We start from the raw sequence: 20,718 nt of genomic DNA, 5'->3' as shown, positions 1-20,718 counted from the left end.
TTCACATTAACCTTAGCCTTGGTCCGCATCACACTCTGTTGTATCTAACTATACCAGTGGATTTCAGTGGACCAGAACCAGGGAAACTGAATCTATTGTTACCCTGCCTGAAGACTGAGGAAATATTATAAGGTAATACTGCACACACAGAGCTGAAATGGCGAATGTTTACAGTTAGTCTATCTTCGTCTCTCTCAACCAGGGGTGCATAATAGCTTCAGAAGCTGTGGGATCACTATGACCATGGTGTCACTTCTCTTTCTTGAGGGTCAAGTTTCAGATGCAGGTAAGAGAGAGGGACAAAAAATGACAGAATGGGAGCTGTAGGCAAATAGTTTGAGTGAATGACATGCAGCATCAGGGTTCTGCTTTGTGGCAGCTATTCCAAAGCTATTAAATCAACAGTGAGTGTATTACTTCTGATTGATGGCTGAGGGCAAGTACCTCAGACAGATTCATTTACACAGCATTTGCTTTTTGTTAATAACTGATTCTGTCACAACAAAACAAAGTTTTCAAAAAGTCTTTTGTATTTAGCCTAGACACAAAATGGTGTTGGCGTATAAACATACATTTCTATCTAATCATGTAGGGATTTTTGTTCAATACAATAAGATACGAGTCTTCAGCATGAGGCCAATGTTGATGTTTGGCTCCCCTATGACAAACTGACTTCTGCAACAAATGACTTTAATCCACTTAAATTTTTGGTAGTTGCTCAGCAGGAGGCAAAGGCTGCAAGGATAATGCTCGCAGTTTGTTTTCTGGAGATGTGAAGGAGTAGAGAGGCTCATACAAAACAGCTGAGGAAGCAGGATTGTTTACGGAGGCACTGCGAAAGCTGCAGCTGGGGTAAAGACCTTTCAGAGGCATGCCATCGCTAGCCTTTGACAGAAAAATAAAGTGGTGGTAGGAGAGAGATTCAAATCAGTTGGGACGATGAGAAAAGGTGCTCACAAAACTAACATGTTCAGTCTTTTAAAAAATACATTTGTGCACTGTAGATTATGCAAACCCAAAAGCTGTTGGTTGATAACACAGTCAAAGATGATGGTGGCAGTATCTTTTTTTAAATTTATTTATTTTTTTTAGATATTTTTCTATAAGATTGATATCAAATATTTAAAAAAGGAGCAGGAAATCAGGATCAGGATCTCATGTGGGGATGGAGGTTTACATACCATGTGGTAAACACTGTACTATTTTAGGAAACAAATAAATTCCCTGCCAGAAACTTTTTAAAAGTGAAAATTAAGTTACAATAGTAGAAATATTGACAGAAAAGGTGTGCAGAGCTCATAGGATCATCTCCAAAAGTACCTGTCATGTCTGCCAAAAGTGCTTTGGCAAGTATTAACTGAATGGTCTGAATATTTATGTAAACGGGACATTGCAGGAATACAACATAAGTGTGGGAAACTTGGAAAGGTCTACAACCCTAAATCCAGAAAAGTTGGGATGCTGTGTAAAATGCAAATAAACATGGAATTAATTTATCCTAATTAGTTGCAACATATTTCTCCAGCTGTTTCTCTTTAGGATCACTTGTTTTTTGACACAAGCTGCTGCCGTCGAATTCAGGATGAGCTGATATTTTTTATGAAATGGTAAAATGTCTCATTTTCAACATTGAATAACTTTATACTTTAAAATCCTTGCATCCATTTTTCATCCTAACTTTTTTGGAGTTGGGATTGTTAACTTTCAATCGGCACTGTTAAAGTCTCATTACTTTGGTTTCGAAAACAAAGTAACACATGCTTGGTGAGATAACTTTTGGATGAGCAAAGGTAAAAATCTGGATTTCTGGTTCTCAAGAGTATTTGGTGGTGACAGATCTGCTCAGAGCAGCATGGCACCTCTTCTGAATTTACAGTAGCCAGAGTCTGTATACTTTGGCCAGGGATTCTGATGAAATGTGCATGCCTCACCCTTTAACATGGCTGCGATGAAAGGTCCTCTCATATAAATTCTCTGTGGACAGACAGATACTGGGGCCAGAGAACATAAAGAAGAGTCAGCATTCTGCAGTGTGTGGTGTCAGAAATCTGGATGTTATGTGCCAGCCAGGTATATAAGGTATACACTTGAAGTGAGACTGACAGACATCTTTCCCATCTCCGCCCGAGTCAGAAAAGCAATTACGCTCTATTTCCTCCTGTAAGGCCACTCATTAGCACTGACGGGTTTTGCCACGTGAAGCAGAACAGCAAATAGATGGAAAATGTTGAGCTACAAGCTGCTTTGCAGCTGCACAAAACAGTGGTTCAGTAAGAAACCCTTTGTTCACTGTGTAAATCCCCACGGCCTTCTGCTCAAGAGCTCGCTATGTCACTTGAGACCAAACTGCTGCTTACAAGATGTGGTTCAAATATTTTCAAGAATCAACTCCATGTGACTGAATCACGAGAGCATCACTTTAAAAAAAAAAGAAGAAAGGTCTGTCTCTAGAAAAGCCAGGCGTCGATGTCATGTCTTTATTTTTAATCCTCATAATAACAGAACCAGCTCACGCCTCCCAAATCAGCTACCTTAAGCCTGATTCTTACTCGGCGCTACCTCGCTTTGACCCATTCTTACTAGCTGGTCGCAAATGGCGCAAACGGTCACGTGACCCAAAATTCCGCCACGCCCCCCGTCGCAAGCTAAAAAATCCTCGCGCGTCGCAAGGGTGTATAAAAGAGGTGTTTTTGGTTTAAAATGACCGTAAAAGGACACTTCTGACTGATCATTTCCATCCACTTGTAAGGTGAACATGTCTTGGCTTTTTTGTCACTGATGGGCGACAACAGTGCAACTTGTGCCAAGTCTCTAACTCCAGCTCAGCTCAGCTCAGCTCAGCTCAGCTCAGGTTTCGGTCCCATGTGAGTGCGAATGTGGCGTTTGTGATTGGAGTTGTCGCTAAACCTTCGGCCGCACACAACTTTTTTTCTGACTTCGCGCGAGCTCAACCGGAAACAGCTGACCAAGAGAAAGGAAACATGAACACTGCAGAGACCGCGGTGACCGAGAGGGTGCGCCTCTACAAACATCTGTACGACACGTCTATGAAGTTACACTGGGACAACGTTGTCCCAAAGGACAACGTTTGACAACGTTTGACAAAGTTCGTCTTGTTGCAAAGGACGAACATTCCACCTTCTCTTCTGTTTTTGCCGCAGCCGCTTAGCTCTGAGATAAATATACAGTTCTACACCCAGAGTAAATTCATTCCGCATCAGATGTGCCAGCCTCTGCTGACGTGACACCACAGGTGGCATTGTGTATGCTTTCTTCGTATGCTTTTCTTCGTCCGGTTCTTCAGCTTGTTTCCTCAACAGTGACGCCCGCTGGTCTGGAGAGAACTGCAAATGTGACGCATACTCGGCGCAAACTGCGCTTATGAGCTGAAGGAACTGTGAAGGGGCTGGCGCTTTCGATGACGTCATTAATGGTTCTCGAGCCAGAACAGTTGCGCGGTTGCGCCGAGTAAGAATCAGGCTTTAGGCTTGTCTGACTTTCACGAATATTTATTCAAGTCCAGTATGTCATACATTTACCCTGATCTTCAAAATCATTCTACTCAAACAGTGTCAGGTTGTGTGCTCACAATATGGTGAGGGGAAGGGGAGCATTGGGAGATGGGAAAGAGAGAAAACTCTGAATCAACAGTGTTTTTCTCAGTTGGAAAATGTGGGAGATATTCTGAGCCCCAGGAGTATTTTCTTTGGTGAATGTTTTATTTGAACAGAGCATCTTACTGGCAGTGCCTGATGTCATGATTTATTGAAACTGCAGCGTGAAGGGAATAAAAATGGTAGGACATGGTATATATGTGTGGTCATGTGCCTAATTGACATGTTGAATAGGTAATGTACGATGGCAAAACAGTTCAGTCAGAGGATTTTCCCTTCATACTTTTACTGTAAATAGGGTATATTCAGGCTATGTCTAAAAGGTCTCTTGCAAATAGGTCAACTGGATTTACTTTTTAGGGCACAACATTTTTTAATCAGCTGATTAATCCTTTGGTTTTTAAAATGTCATGAAATTAAGATAACCTGTTCCCAACAGTAACAGTTAATGTACGATGGCTTCAAATGTCTAGCCTCTGCTGTCAGTGGGCCTGTGGTGGCATCACCCTCCTCTTTTGGAGGATCAGTCGGCGCACCCTTAGCCCAGCCGACCTGCCACCAGCAAGGGGTGGCCGTGGCTCAGTGGTTAGAGTCGGTCGTCCAATAACTGGAAGGTTGGCAGGTTCGATTCCCTCTCTCACCACTCAAAAAAAAAAAGAAAAGAAAAAAGATTGTTGTACCTGATGGCCTCAGCCTTGTCATGGCTGAGGTGCCCCATGCTCCCCAGGTGCTGTGAATGGCTGCCCATCACTCCAGGTTGGCATCTGTCTCTCAGTGTGTGACCCTGTGCATGTGTGTGTCAACAGGTACCAACCTGGATGGTTTAAAAGTGAGGATAAATTTTGCATGTATGCATGACCACTAAATCAGATCTTAATCAAGAGAAGAAGAGGTGGTCTGAGGAGACTCCTCACAGCTGTAAGTGCATCAACTGGAAAGTCAAATTTAGAGGTTATAGATATTCTTTCCATGTTGGGTGACTTACAAAGAATTACATTTGTATTCATTATGTGAGAATAGGATCCTTATCAAAACCATGAAAAGAATCTTAACCATGTGGCTGTCGTGCTAAAACTTGGCTATCGCAGTATATGAATTTATTTTCTTCATCAGCCTGTCAGAGTCACTCAGCAAATATCTCATTAACTGTGCTTTTGCAGAAATCAGTTTTAAATATTTACTCTGGCTTCATTTGAAGTTTCCACACACCTCCCTGCACTTCTACATCGTGCCTCATCTTTGCCACTTCAGCAACGGTGCAGCACAGTGACCAGTTGAAAAATGTTCCACTGGTGCCCGTGCTGAAAGGGCAGCCACATGCACCACTGCAAATCTTTCACCTCATTAAATATAGATCAAACATCAGCTACACCTGTGAGGCGCCCCTCACCTGAGCCGGGATATTATTTTTATTCTCATGTTTTAAAAAGGAAATTGAAGTGGGAATTGGGTTACAGTATGTGTTGTATACAGTATACTGTACATACAGTGGTGATGAGACAGCTGTTAGTGGAACTGTCCTCATTCCCACTCATTCTTTCTGAAACATGTATATCTTTGTGTGACCCATAAAGCAGACTTTGGCAAAAGTAATTATACACCAAGGCCTGGTGTATGCCCGGTGGTGGAGATTTCTTGATATAGACGAGGTGGAGTCTTAGATGAGTCATTGAAGCCGTACTGCTTGTTAATGCAACATGAAACTTCCCATATCTGTTGTTCGAAAACCAGAATAAACTAAAACCCATTAGTGTCTCAGTTTCCCCCTTTTTAGGGTAGTCCAGTCAAATCTTACTGGGTACATGACTGTGTCTGAAATGAGAACATTTTGAAAAGGTAATTGCTAAGTTTGTCAAGCTGTACATGCTCAGAGGACAGTATCAGTACAGGCCAGCTTCTTCACTTCAATAAAGCTGTACAGCGTATGTTTTACTTTATGATTTTAAATCATTTCATAACAAAACAGGAACGAAGTGAGAGGTATGAAATAAGACAGTAGATACTTTTTATCTGAGCTCGCTGTTCTGTGGAGTTAGACATTAGCCGAGAGTTAGGTTAGTCAGCACATACACGTATGTTCCTTTGATTCTTCATGAGTTTGAGGCTTTTCTTTTTGCACTGGTTTTTATGGAACAACCTAACTGCACCATGTCTCTCAGCAGGTGTTGCATTGTTCATCCAGTTGCCAGTTGCCAGTGGCCATCTGGGCCTGTAATCCTTTTCAGATGAACACTAATGTTATGTGTGTGCGTGTGTGTGTGTGTGTGTGTGTTTGTTCATGTCTTTGCCATTTAACCTTCTTTTTTCATTTTGTACCACATGTATATGACCTTTTGTATTTGAAAGGTCAGAATGGTGCAGTTGACCTTTTAGGAAAATATTGTTTTCAATAAGAAGGCTCAGTACTGGACAATCTGTACTTTTAATCCTTATGGACCGTTCATTGCAGTCACTCATTGTTGATGGGTTTTACCAAAAAGCAATCGAACCAAACTTGAAAAATTGAATCTTAAAACAAGCAGACATGACAGTTTCTAAAATCTCCTTTTGCCCCTCTTGGTGGGACTGTTGTTATATTATTATATTATTATGATATCATATTTAGACTCAGCTTTAATGTCATTGCACAAAAAGTTGAATTTGATTAAAGGGAAGACAATTTCTCAAAAATGCTTTCTCGAATATATTGAGAAACCATATTAATTTAATTGGAAATAAAAAATAGATAATTTACTAACTGACTAATTTGAAAGAAAAGATGTGATTGTACTTTTTGGCCTTGCAGTATGAAAAATTAGATGTGATGGAGTCTGTGCAGTTTGTCAGTTTATTCAAAGAAAAGAAAATAGACGAAACATATGCCTGAAGCTTCCATAAAATCCACCTTTCTCTGCTTATGTAGTTGTTGTTTTGACTTGTATGTTTTTTGTTAATTTGCTTGATTGTCGCTTTCTGCAGCAGTGGCTGAGTAAGTGGCTTAGCTTGGGTAAGACTTAGCTGGGTATAAGGCTGCTGTTGAACCTGTCAAATACTATAGAAAGGCTGACTGGAGAGCAGTTCCCAGGAGCTGACATGCAGAATGTGTACTGTGGTGTTAAACACTTGGATCTTAGCCAATCAGTGACTTGGCTTTGGTTCTTATGCATAGCCAATTTTCGTGAGGTTGTGGTTTCATACCCAGTGACTTTTGAGAGCCACTTGACTGTTAAGTATACATATAATAAACATCTCAGTCTTTTGCATTTAACAGCCACAAAACTAAGTTCACACCTCGGTTTATATCTTAATGTACTATAATGTGTGTTTGCTGTAACTCCCTTTGCATACACTGGACTACATGCTCTTCTTCCACATTTGTCCTCACAGAATTGTAAATGACGAGTGGGTGTTGAGGATGATCACATGTGACAGCTAATACGTAGGGTTGCTGGCAACATGTGTTAGCGCCAGTGTACATTAACCTACATTCAGAGTGAGGCATTTTTGAATCACAGGCAAAGTAAAAGGTCATCCTTTGAATAAAATATTTTCTGGCACATTTCATTTCACTGGACTCACAAGCTTAGTTCATGTGTGTTTCAAGATTTTAGAATTTGAATGCCAGCCTTGAGCTTTTAGTACATGTTCATCTTATTGACTAGGCGCATGTAAAGTCAAGATAAACCGGAGTCAGCTGTGTCATTGCTAACTGTTGCTAGAAAGCGGAGAACAGAGGTAAGGAGTGTGAAGTGTAGAGGTGGCTCAGGTCAGGACTGATCCCTTAAAGATAATCTCCCTGTCTAGGGATTTGTTTTTCTCATTTGTCCTAGGGCCTCTAAGCTGAGTTTGGAGGTCATTTCCTGTGTATGCAACAGGACCCAAATCTGCCTATTGGCACATTGGTAAGGTGGCAGGTATTTTGTGAAGTCGTCGGAAGAGTGCAACGTAAGCTGTAAATACAGCTGAAATATGAATACTAGGGGAGGTCAGGTCGAGAGTTCACTCATGTGGCTAAAATCAAAGGATTTTCTTCTGGAACTAAACCCGTTTTAGAGGTCTTTCTTTGAAGTGGTCCATTATGAGCTGTTTTTCACAAAGGGGTCGAAAAAAGACTTCCCTTCGTGTATTTAGTCAGATTTACACCAACTACTGTGCTTATTTTTGTTGTAATCACGTTGGTTTACATTCAGGAGGGCAGTGAGATCTCAGTCAGTGTGCTGGCATTTCATGTTCCTTTGTGTGTTGAACATTTTGTGTTTATCACTGGCCTCTTGTTTGCGTTGTTTCCCGATTTCCCATGTCTGCAAAGCAACCTGATGCCGACAATGTATTTCTGCATGTCAGCTGTGTTTCCAGCTGTTTCGTGGCTTGTTCTGTTTCCAGCCCAAATTATCTAGAAAACCCTGTGCTGAAAACAGAAAATCGAGCACGAGAGGAACTTCAATTTTTAATACACTGTAAAGGCACTTTTTGTCACAGTCAGTCTGCAGAACTTGACTTGGAGGTTTTTCAAAGCTGCTAAAATGCAGTGCAGGATTTTTGTATATGAATGAACTGAACATAGTACAAGCTGTTGATTGTTGTTTTGTATTGCAATATAAAAAAAAAATTTGCATAGTTTTTCATTGCAGTACACTTTACACGTGTGGACTATTTTGTTCACTCCAACTAATTAAGATTTAACTGAAATTGGAATTTGTCTTTAAGGATTCACTTTGGTAAATGTTTACATATTCTGTGTTCATGAAACTCATTTGAAAGATCCATTTGAATTGAGTTCCTTGCAGTACTGGAGATCTTTGGCCTTGTTTATGTTTTTTGTGCACCCTGTGAACTCTGGAATGTATATGTTCAGAATGAATGTGTGGGTGTGATGACCTCTTAGACTGTAGAGACTTTTTCTTTCATTGTTGTAGCATCATGCAAAAAAGTTGAGCTTGGCTCCATTAAAGGTTTGCGAACTGTGTGAAAAGTATGCAAAGTGATTTTTCTTTACACATACTTAGCCAGATTTTAAGTAGGTCATGCTGCACAGAAATTCTGAGAAGAGTGGAAGGGCACATAGTGACATCCGGTGCGAATTTTACGCTGTATAAATGAGATGAGTGCCTCTGCCCTTGACAGGCATAAATTAGGGGAGTTTCCATCCATGATAATCCTCCCCATCTGATCATAACACCCTGCCACATCTTCCAGAGGTTTCTGCTCTGGAGCCTGAACACTTAGCCAAAAATATTTCAGGTGATTAATTTCATTCTCTGTGTGTGACAGTAAGTGATTTAAGGGAAGTTAAAATGGGCAACAGCCCCAGCTAGTTAAAACAAGATGAGTTATAGTTCTGTTGCCCTAAAGGTATCCTCAGTATCTGTAAGGTCTGCAGGGGTTGCCCAGCTGCAGCTGCACAGTAGAAAAGGTTGAACCATAACAACAAAGAGCGGCCATGAGGTTGTTTATAGCTGTTTATGGAATTTGAAGGCAGGTACAGCTTTAGACATGTCGGGTACAAACTGGATACTGAATAGATCAGAATGATACTGTAGTCTGCATCTGCCTATAGAATGAGCCTGCATGAACTCCTTAAAGAGAGCTGAGAATGTTTGTGCATTTCTGTGACTTGTCTCTTTCTTTGTTTACACTCAAAGCATTCGACTTACAGGGGAAAAGTAATCCTGGTGTGCTATTATGGGGAAGGTCACTCAAAGTTTGCAGGCATAAGCTTTGGAGGGGGGACAACATGACAGCTTGGAATTTAAAACAAGGAGTGCAGTCGCATCTCGAAAACCACATTCAGTCAGAAAGCAAATTTGCTTTTGCTGTAAAAAAAACCCACATCTAATTTAATGGCAAAATAGCTGTAAACACTGTATATTGAATACTTATCAGTTGCATTTAACCAAAGGATTTATTTTAAACTCTGAAATGAATAAATTACATTATGTGAAACTTTTTTTTGTTAGTAGCAGTCAGTGCACATTATATTGTAACCTTAACATAAGTGTAACAGAAGCCAGGCAAAGAGGAAATCTCATATTTCTGTATGCTCAGGTACTCTGCCCAACGCCAGGGTCACCTTCACCAGAAAAAAATAAATCCCTAGTGGCTCTCTAACACTACCCATAAGACCTCTCTTCCTTTGAGAGGTGGTGAGTGGGTGTCAACCTAATGTTTATACTGTCTGCTCATGGTTATGTAAGTCATTTTGTCCTCTCTAACTAATCTACCTTTACCTTTCTAACATGCCAAGTTTTGTGTTACGTAAATATTCTTTGAAACGGTTTGGCATAAGCTTTTTCAGCATACTGGTGTATGTATTATATAAAAACTGCAGGCCAGACTGTAGAGAGGTAGTGTACCGTGGAAGCTGAGTTTTTTTTTTTTTTTTTGTTAGAGTCAAGGATGCCTCTCTTTCACGAAGGGCAGGTTCAGGGAGGCTGAGGCACTTAATCTGAACTATCCCTGTGATAACAGCCTCTACAGTGAGCGAGTCAGTGTGTCTACCCAAACGCACACACACAGATTTATCTTTACAGTGGGCGGCTGGCTCTACAGCAGTGCAAACAAAGTACTGTACACGTGTGTGTTTCAGGCAGTGTTACATGAATGATAAGGACATTGTTTTCCTGCACAACAGAGCTCTGTCTGTGGTTCAGCTGCTTGTTTACTGACGCTGCCTTGCTAATGTACTTATATGGGTCACAAGGTTCATTCTTGATTATGACGGCTTGCTGTCGTCCTTCACACAGCCATCTCACGCCCGATTATTCACCCTTAATGATTTTATCTTGATAAAGCCGCAATAACTGGACTTCCTTTGTATCTCCAATTTGTCAGTGTTCTTCGACTGTTCAGTTTCTGCAGCAACTAATTGTTCTTGTTATGCCGTGCTGCTCAGATGACTCCGAGCCTTTTCTGGTGACACATACAGATCTTTTTTTATATTCAAAATATTCTTAGTCTTAAAGCTGCAGTTGGCAAGTTTTCAAAATTGCGAGTCTAAAGTCGGAAAATTCGAACTGACACAACTTTCAGGTCCCTCCCCCAACCTCTAACAAGCTCCGAATCGCCCCCCAAACCCCTCCCCCTCTGTGGACGAGGTTGTACACGTGAGTTCACACCAGTGTGAGCGCACACAAGCTGGGGCAGACTCACGCTCAGCAGCGTGTGCACAAGCTGTGATTGACAGGTAGGATTCCTCCACCCTAACTTGATTGGTTAAAAACAGCCGGGAGCGCTCGATTTTTGTAAGCATGATTACAGGCTTCAGAGGGAGCTACAGATTTCGTTATTTTTCCTAAACAGCCTATTTAATATTCTACTTCCAGAATCCCATGACAGTTCAAGCTAATATGACTAAAAAAAAGTTGCCGACTGCCGCTTTAAGAAAAGTCTCAAAAAAGGACGTGAAAGAATCACTTTGGACAACTGCAGTCTTTATCGGGGACAATCTTCCAGATTCTGATAAATCTTTGGTTTAAATTCCCCTCCTTTTTGGTTTTAGTTCTGTGTGCTTTAGCTTGCCGTGTGCAGCAGAGAGAGAGTGAAGTTATTTGAATCATTTGAAGAATGCTCCCTGTGTGACATCTGAATTACTTGTAAAAAAAAGACTGAGACCAGCTTGAGCCCAAACATCTGTCCAGTGTTTTGGTCCTCTCACATTTTTTGGGCTCCATCTGGCTATGAGCAAAACTTGGACTTTTTTTTTTTGTATTTGCATGAATAATATCTTCCCTAAACAGATAAGCAGTGAGGGGGGGGGGTTACATGAATTAGTAGATTCTTACTGTCTTGTGAATTCTGGTGGATAGAAACAGGCTGTGTACTGACACTTATCTGCGCCCTCATGGGAAATAAACAGTAACTAAATCAGTTGTTGGCTTTGTGTGTTATCTTTAAAGATGAAAGGTACTGAAAACAATGAAACCGCTGCCCTGGGGTTTTTGTAGGAAGAGAAAAAAGCAACTGGAGAAAAGAATGAGACCTTTGATCTGTGTAGTCAGTCCCATTGAGTGAGTCTGAGACGGTACCCAGAAATAGAGAAGACAGGGGTCAGGAAGAATGAAGTCACAGACACAATTCACACAAGTGGCCCACACACAAGGACAGAGCTTTCTGGGGAATAATCATGCTAGACAATCTTTTTACAGATATTGTTAATGGTACATACAGTGAAGCTGCCTCTCTATAATTGGTCGCTATTATATTTACTACTGCTTTCTCCCTTTGTGTTTTCAGTGTTGGAAAAAATAACTACATTAGAATATTCTAAGCCATTAAAATGACACACCAAATAGAAAGGAAATGAATTTGTCGTGACCTAGTGGTCAAAGTTACGGACCACTTATAGTAAGCGCATCGTCACAGATCTTTGTTGCATCTCAGTCCTGTATTCACTAAAACCCTAAGATATACGTCTATCATTTTATTTGCGCATTATGTATGATTTACCCAGCTGAAAAGGCCTGATTTGGGAATAGCTGGTCGCTTGTGCTGAGTTTTGGGCAGCCGAGGCTGGTGCACACTAACTGCAGCCTGGCCTGTCTGCTCCGGTTTCATAAGCAGAGTGAATGACCTATATACTTCTCTGAGGGAGGGGAAGTCACCTTGCTGGTTGACCAGCAGGCAGGCATGCTGGCACGCAGCGATGAGGTTTTAATGTGCGGCACTATTAAAGGGTCGACAAGCGACTCAATATTAGAGGCATACTTTTGAGGGACCTCTCATTCGCTGCTTGTGTTGCTATTAGCTGTAAGACTTTCCGGGGCTGTTTCTCTTGGCTCATGTTATCTTTTTCTTAACACTGGTTAGTGATGGTGGGAAAAGGCCAATGTATGGGGGAGTATCCAGTGCATTAACATGCTGAAAAACACGTCTTGACATGGACCGGATTTGCACAAACACACACACACACACATGCGCACACACACACACACACACACACACACATACTTGTATTTGTCCCTTTATGGGGCCATGAGTTTTTAACCCAATTGTGGGGCCCACCCTTTCCAATGGTCCCAGACCTCTGTAAAAAATCAGGCAAGCTTAAAAAAAATTTAAAAAATTTTCAGTCACTTTAGATTAGCCATATTCTAAAGTTTCTTCTCTACGCTAGTTTTTTTGGTCACTTATGGGACATGTTTCTAGCATTTGTTACTTGTGGGATCCACTTGCACACACACACAGATATGTCAAGTCTTTCTACCTTAGCAGGGACCAAAAACTAGATGGACTTATTAGTTGTTTCTATAGTTTTTTTATTAACAAAAAAACTGCAAGGCTGCATCAGAGGTTTACATCCTGCATCTCCTCTCCTCACATTAGGTAGACAGAGCAGTGATAATCAAAAAACAATCACCTGCTTAAAATGAATCAACTGCTGATTATTACAGTGAGCTTTGATATCAGGAAAGCAGTCCAACAGCTCCTTGTGTTGATAAGAACACAACATAATAGCATAATAACATAAAAACATGCCAACACTGGCAACTATTGTAGATGGCCTTAACCCTCCTGCTGTCCATCTGGGTCAAGGAAGGAAGGATGGACAAATGGAAAGAAAGAAGGAAGGAAGGACGAAAGGAAGGAAGGAGGGAAGGAAGGGATTAAGGAAAAAGGGAAATATGGGAGGAAAGAAGGAAGGGAAAAGGGAAGGAAAGATAGATGGAGGGAGGAAACAGATTGGGTCAAAAAGGAAGGAAGGAAGGGAAAAAGGAAAGAAGGAAGGATGGAGGAAGGGAACAGATTGGGTCAATTTGACCCAGAAGGTAATGTAAAGTGGTTGAATTTCTTAATACTGCAGCATATTCACTAAATAATATCAGAAATCAATACAGTCAGACTGAGTGGAAAATTGAGGCACCTGAGCTCAGTCTGTGTTAGTGAATATAAAATCATTTGCATGTTTTGTTTTGCCTCCAGTAGGGCTATCTCAAATATTATAGCACCTCCTCCTACAAGCCTGTCTATTACCTTGTAAAGTGAAACACTTTCATTCAAATTTTCTTCGCAGAGAAGTAATTCGATTTTTAACAAAGTATTTGACTGCCCTCCAGTCTCGATTCTTCAGGGCTTGAGGTTCTGCAGTGATGCAGCGCTGACAGTCCTCCTTCCCTGGGACTTGGCTCATCAGAATTAATTTCTTTAAATGACGTTCTACTGCAGCACATTCTTCTGTTGTCCAGGTTCTTTTAACAACAGTTTGTTTACCTAAATGGGCATAAAAAGGACAAGTTACAGAGTTATAAGAACTTTAACTTGTAACTACAATGAACATGAATGTCTCATTTGAAACATCAAGTGATTTATTGCACGTATTGGCTAAGAAGATTTGTGTGGTTTCTGCCTCTCTCTCCAACAGGCAATGTTTCTAGAGTCTCTGTCACACCTCTGTGTCATGATTGGTCAAAATCTAAAAGCCTGGTTGATAATCTATTAGTTTTCTTCCCTCACAAAACTTGAAATAAAAAAAAGAAAGAAAAATGTGGTGGTGAAATAGGGACATGATTGAAGACAGTCGCAATGTGTTCATATGCCTGTTAGAGCTCTTTGCATTACATGATCAACAATATGTTTCAGACACGCCACAAACCCAAACAAAGTTAGCAACCAAAGTAAAACAGGGCTACAACACACAAGAAGCTTTGGAGTTTCTGTCTACAAATGTATTGATGGATAGGCTGAGGAAAAGACATCAGAAAACAGCATCAGAAACGTGGTGAAGTGAGGAGTAGCTACAGCAGAACACAATGTTTCAGCCTTGCTTACTTTTTGTACTTGTATTGTAAATAGTACTTTCAGCATTAACTATTTGTCTCTATTGTATTAATTTACAGAAAGAATCGACAAGCAGGGCCAGGGAGGTGAAGCTGCTCGACGAGAGAGGGAAAGAGAGCATGCTTTGTCATGAGCGGCAGACCATGTTCTGTTTTGTTTTTTTGATTTTTGTTGTTCAGACCTAGGCCTAATTATCCCACAACCCACCACAATTCTCCGAGCTTTAAATATGAATATTTAGGTCTATATCCCCTCCTTAGCCCTAAAACCTTGATCATGTTATTAGAAAGCCATGAAGTCTGTGACGCCATGATGCAGATACCAAAGCTGTAAGCTTGTCTTGCATATTATATGTCACACAGCCAAATAACATGCCGTGTTCTTAACGTACTGTAGTGGGAAAAAGTCAGCTTTTCTTGTTCAAGGATTGTGTGTTATCATATGATGTAGCTAGGACAGCTGTATAGATCAAAAGATAATTGGAATGTGAAAATAATTGGGATGTGTGCTTATCTAGATTGAGTCTAAAATAGTAAATATCCAAGCTAACTTTGGGACACAGGAGTATCAAAGTTACTGGTAACTCTGAAGTCGTAAGTAGGACAGTCACTGAGGGTTCACCATTTTTAATGAGCACCTGTTGATAAGAACACTAGATAAGGAGCTAACAAGAGCAACTGCTGATAAGAATGTTGGATGAACATATGTCTCTGCAGGAGAAGGGGCAGGAGGACAGGAGTACCTCTTACCTCTCTTTTTTGAAAACCTCCTCTGGTTTTCTGTAGAGGTCCTCTCTTGTAGGGATACGGTGCTGTCCTCGTCTTCTGATTCCTGAGCTTCTGGTATACTGGCATCTGGTCAGAGAAAAAGGTTTAAACAGAAAAACGAGACAGCTATAGACTAAAATATGAATATGAAGTAGCTCTTGGTAAGCTGGCTGCATTTTTGTTTGTCATGCATACCTAATTTTGTCATTGCAACAACTATAAAATTGTAATAAAGATTGTATATAATTTGTACATGGTGCCTGCGTTTTTAACAGATAAATGGGCAGAATTTGTCCATGAACCTGCCTGATTCTTCAACAACCCAGTGTGATTTTGAACAAGATTGTGAGGACTATGAACAAGATAATCAAGGCAGGGACAGACACGCCTCTGCAGCCTTCACAAGAGACTTACAGGAAGACCTCAAAAATTGCAGTAGGAAACACATGCCTAACACCCACTAGGCCCCCATGTCCTCCGTGCATCTACTGTATATACAGTAGTTACTTGTCACTCAGACTATAAGGGTTTTTTCCCTCCACCCTTAACCCCCCCTGCTAATAACACAATACCCTAGTCTGCACCTACTTTTGGACCATTATTGCCAAGAGGGCCGTCATAGAAATGTGCATAAATGAAGAGTTATTTCAGGTCCTTTAAGAATTTTACACACACTACATATTCCATAGATGACCCTAGTCATAATTGGTTTGTGTTTGTTGATTTTGTTTTGTCTGTAAACTGTATGAATCAAGTTCCTCATGTTTCTCATAAATACATTTAAGAAGCTTACCTATCTTTTTAGCAAACTTCGTCCTCTGGTTTTTGGCAAAGGGGCTTTCTTGTGATGGTGTGGTGATGGTCTCATCTTCTGAAACCTGATCTTCTGCCATACTTGCATCTGAAAAAAGAAAATAGTTTAAATAAATAAACAAGATAGTCCTAGCATTCCAGAAACTGACTGCATTTGATCTTTCTTTCTGATAATTTAGTATATAATGTGAATCTATCTAAGGTGACAGAGAAAGTTGTGCATACTGTTCTAATTTGACAGATTAAATCATAGCAGATACAATTTTTTTTGAGTCTATAAAGTCACAGAATATTTGAAAGCTTTAAATGTTGTGTGATAAGATATCGTCACTTTTCCCAAGATTTAGACCCAAATATTCAAATCCAATGACTGATAATTCAGAACCAGTGTCAAAATGCTTCAAACATACCTTCGATATCCTCTTGTGAACAAACTTCAATTTCAACAGCCTCTGAAATGTGATTTGACAAAATACTGTATGAATGAGCTGGACAGCTGAAAGTGTAGTGATCTACCTCTGACAATCAAGAGTACAACAAGGGGAACATAAATAGCTAGACTGATTAAATAGTTGAATTGAATTGTGCTGTTATAGTCAAAAACTCCAGCCAATACAAGCTTGCCCTGTTCAAAACTGTTTCCATTAAAATATATGTAAATAAATAAAAATATATATAATATATAAGTACCATTTGGATCAATGTGAATTTCATCCAGGCTCTTTCCTTTGTACTTTCCTAGCTTTCCCTGCTCCAATGCCAGGAGGACTTTGCTTATTTTGGCGAGCTGAAGGGTCCCCTCTGGAAGGCGGTAGTGTTTTCTGTGTACATCTATGTTATGGCCAAGGAAGTCTGCCAACTGGTCAAGTTCTGTGTTCTTCAGATTTAGAACAGTGGAGAGCGTTGCAATGTGTTTCCTTAGTTTTGTTGAGGTCAGAGCTCTGGGATTTTTGATGCCACTGCATTCTTGCACTAACTGTCTTATGCAGTCAGAACCCCTGAGGTGATGGACAGAATGAGGCAATGCAAACAAGAAACCATTTTCAGTCAGTACCCCACATTCTTCTCGCCTCTCGACGAGAGTATCAAGACATTCCTTCATGAGTGGAGTGAGGAGAACAGGAACTTTCCTTCCTCTCTTTCCAACAATTGTTATCCGGACAAAATGTTTGCAAAGCTTCTGCTCAAGTTCTGTCAGGGCCAAGTTAACGTCTTCATGCGTTTCTGATAGGTCTCTTGACAAGTACACAGACAAAGACATTTTGGATACCTCTCCTTCTCTACGGCGGTTGAAGAGGATAACTTGTGCCAGGGTCACTTTAGCCAGGTCTTTCCAGTTTGAGGGGGAAGCCTCTTCTTTCAGGGCATCTAAGTGTTGCTGTTGTTTTTCAGACAAATGGGAATTAAGACTTTGGACATCCTGCGTGAATGGTAGGAGTTGAGGGGAATTCCACTTGGACTGGTTGAGCTGAATCAGTGCTTGGCTTGCAATGTCAAATTTCCAGCTTTCTTGGTAAAGCTGTGCAAAGTCCTCAGCATCTTGGACTGTTCCTTTATCTCTTGCCTTCAATCCTTCAGATTTCTTAAACATAGCCAAAGCAAGCAAGCTGTGTCCAACTTTGCGAGCCAGTGATGGATATTTATATTTGCCCGTTTCATCACTGAATTCAGCTAAGCATCTTGCAGCAGTGACAACATGAGAATACTTTTCAGGTTTTATAAGTTCTTCTATAGTGTTCACTGGTGCGACTTTTTTTGCTGCCAGCATCAGCCTGCCAAGTTCCCTCAGCTTTTGTCGAATGTACTGGTGTTGGCTGATTACCCTTTCGTTCTTCTTAAACAGTCTGTAGCCGTACTCCAGAAGGTAGCGGTCTTTCTTTACAGCTATGGCAATCTTGTCTTGATTCATATTATTCAAGAACTTCCAGTATGCATCACTAAATCCAGGAGGAACTGGTTCAGCAAAGGCACACAATGCCTGTATCCTTGTTTTACCTTGTCCCTTGTCCCTTGTCTTGTCCTGAGGGTTGAGCTTGCAAACCTGAAAATGTCGCCACATGACTCTTTTTGTAAACAGTCCATAGCAGTACACACAATGTAGAAATTTTTGTCCCTCAGTCTTTTCCTTTGGCTGCTTGAATGGGATCAGCTTTCCTTTCTGGCTCTCCAAAATGTCTGTGTTATGTTCAAAATTTCCTTTGTTTCTGATTAAATCTAAGTGCAGTCGTCTTTCTTTTGAGTTTTTTGGAAAACTGAACGCTTTTGAAACATCTATTTCATCACTGTGCATACGTAACAAATGTCTTGACATTTTTTGAACTATCTTTTTACAATAAAAGCAGTGATGCTTCTTGTTATACCGTCTTGAACCATCCTCCTTCTTCATAACTGGATCAACAAAGACATCATGCTCATCAATACAAGTTTGCCCCACCGTCTCTTCATTCATACAAGTGCTTTCAGCAGAACCATCGTTTATTTCAAAGCTGCTTTGACTGGAAGACTCAAATTGACTCTGACTGGAGGACTCGGACTGACTCTGACTGGAGGACTTGGACTGACTCTGACTGGAGGACTTGGACTGACTCTGACTGGAGGACTTGGACTGACTCTGACTGGAGGACTTGGACTGACTCTGCCTGGAGGACTTGGACTGACTCTGCCTGGAGGACTTGGACTGACTCTGCCTGGAGGACTTGGACTGGCTCTGCCTGGAGGACTTGGACTGGCTCTGACTGGAGGACTTGGACTGACTCTGCCTGGAGGACTCGGACTGGCTCTGCCTGGAGGACTTGGACTGACTCTGCCTGGAGGACTTGGACTGGCTCTGCCTGGAGGACTTGGACTGGCTCTGCCTGGAGGACTCGGACTGGCTCTGCCTGGAGGACTCGGACTGGCTCTTGCTGAAGGACTTGAACTGGCTCTTGCTGGAGGACTTGGGCCTATCTTTAGTATTTACCATGGGTATTTCCAAGCTGCAGTCACTGTCTGTGCTCTCTTCTATGAGACCTGGATTATACTCCTCTCCACTATCTTGATCTACACTCGAGGAATCTGATCCTGCAAGAATCCCTTGCATCTTGAGAAGAAAAAGAAAACCTAAATTAATAACTCAACCTCCTCCTCCCTTATACTAAATATGATTAAAATGCATAGCAGTCTAGGCAGTTTAATACATGTTAAAATTATGTGCATTTAGAGTGGTATGAGAAAAATTCGGGGTGCTTTCAGTCTAGTAAAATCACATGTTAAGAGAAATACTGTTAAGTTACATCAGACTAAGGAAGCCAAATTTACAAGATCAACAGACAGGCTCATTGATGATAGTGATGACTGAATCATCTATATGCATGTCTAGAATTTAAGTTGGGGGGGGGGGGGCAACCCTCAAAGTGATTACTCAGAAAAAGTAGTTACAAGACTTACAGGACGGAAGCAGCTTCTCCTTCGCCTTTGTGAAGACATCTCAGACTTAGACCAAGTAGATGGATCCTCTGTACTGTCATCACTTGAATGATAGAGGGCATCAGAATAATCTGGTACGTTTTTAATCTGTAAAAAGAGTGTGTGGTCATTCTTTTTCAGAAACCATCAAAATGAATAACAGTTGACAGATTTAGAGGGGAAAGTCTGTCACTTAGTTAGTGGCATTTAAAGTGCCAGAGTCATACCTGAATGTTTTTTGTCCACAGCTTTGGAACAACTTCAATGTCTGATTGCTCATTGGAATCATCCTTTATGGAATCCTCATAATCGGTTTCTTCCACAATATTCTCATCTGGATAACTGACACGTTGACAGAAATCTTCTAATGTATGCATCTACAAAGAGAGTTGTGTCAGGTGAAGGTTATCTCTTTTTGTTTATACTCTAGTTATGTCACAAAAATGGAGTAAATATATCCCAATTTGTTTGTCAAATGTTGAGGTAAAATTAAATAGGCCCACCCTTTTCAGAAATGTACAGAAATGTTTTAGAAAATATGAATGAAAGCAAGAACAATATTTACAACTAAAATGGCAGCACCTACAAAAAACAACACCACCAAACTCACCAACTAGAGCAAAAGACATGTAATCATGACTATCTGACCAGTTATATGTATGTCTGACAGAGTAGTTTGTTATTGCTCTGTATTATCTCTTAAAGGTTAACATCTTCTAAACTGAATACCTCTTTTACTGACAGGCTTTCGGGATGCTAACAGTCTCCACTCACCCTTTGTAAAGCCATCTCAGACTTGGACTGAGCTGAAGGGCCCTCTGTACTGTCATCACTGTCGTAGAGGGCATCAGAAAAATCTGGAACTTTTTTCATCTGCAGAGTGTTATGTTATGGCGTGGTTATACATTTTAGTTTACATTTATCAAAATCAATTACAGAGAACAGATTACAGGGGTAAATGACTGATCAATAAATTATTGATATTTAAAGTGTCAGGGGCATACCCAAATGCTTTTCGTCCTTCTCAATTTTGGAACACCTTCATCACAGCGTGGAGCCGATGGCTGATCATTTAAACAATCCTCATCGGTTCCATCCGTGTCAGAATAATCCACCAGACATGATCCTCTGATAGCAAATTCCTAAACATCATTAAAGACAAAATAATCAGAGAGGTTGAGCATACCATCTCATATAGACACTGTGGTGCAGTTACCACAAGCAGACTGTACATGTTTCACTATCAATGCTAGGCTGTTAGCATGAGTGTTTGTGATAAGCAGTTATTTGTTATGAGGCTCAGGTAATTAGAAAAGAGAAAAACTTTT

At 40.7% G+C, this 20,718-nt stretch overlaps 2 protein-coding genes across 3 annotated transcripts in view; one reads left to right on the top strand and one right to left on the bottom strand.

The window, feature by feature from the left end:
• Positions 1-20,718, top strand: part of nr3c2 (nuclear receptor subfamily 3, group C, member 2) — a 98,917-nt gene that overhangs the window by 28,063 nt on the left and 50,136 nt on the right. The window lies entirely within an intron of this gene.
• On the bottom strand, positions 12,512-19,433 carry LOC142378544 (uncharacterized). Of its 2 annotated transcripts, XR_012769615.1 has the most exons (7): positions 19,373-19,433; positions 16,637-19,025; positions 16,357-16,398; positions 15,927-16,034; positions 15,116-15,220; positions 12,949-13,799; positions 12,512-12,615 (listed from the first exon to the last, which is right to left on the bottom strand). XR_012769615.1 is itself a non-coding variant. In XM_075463155.1 (6 exons), the coding sequence occupies exons 1-6, from the start codon at positions 19,409-19,411 to the stop codon at positions 13,582-13,584; spliced, it is 2,901 nt and encodes a 966-aa protein (XP_075319270.1). In that variant the 5' UTR covers positions 19,412-19,433; the 3' UTR covers positions 12,512-13,581. The 2 variants fall into 2 exon arrangements, 1 of the variants encoding a protein (XP_075319270.1); XM_075463155.1 differs by having other exon boundaries at positions 12,512-13,799.

Source organism: Odontesthes bonariensis, chromosome 4 (genome assembly GCF_027942865.1).
Source record: "Odontesthes bonariensis isolate fOdoBon6 chromosome 4, fOdoBon6.hap1, whole genome shotgun sequence".
NCBI lineage: Eukaryota > Metazoa > Chordata > Actinopteri > Atheriniformes > Atherinopsidae > Odontesthes > Odontesthes bonariensis.
The sequence above is the reverse complement of the archived record's forward strand: the minus strand, read 5'-3'. Positions and strand labels throughout refer to the sequence as shown.

What these genes read in the sequence shown, in the direction of transcription:
- LOC142378544 (XM_075463155.1), bottom strand. Translation starts at nt 19,411, where the DNA reads ATGTCTTCACAAAGGCGAAGGAGAAGCTGCTTCCGTCCT. An exon ending in AATTCACATTGATCCAAATG is followed by an intron (nt 16,399 to 16,636) that starts GTACTTATATAT and finishes ATCACATTTCAG; the next exon opens with AGGCTGTTGAAATTGAAGTT. An exon ending in GAAGTTTGCTAAAAAGATAG is followed by an intron (nt 15,221 to 15,926) that starts GTAAGCTTCTTA and finishes TTCTCTGACCAG; the next exon opens with ATGCCAGTATACCAGAAGCT.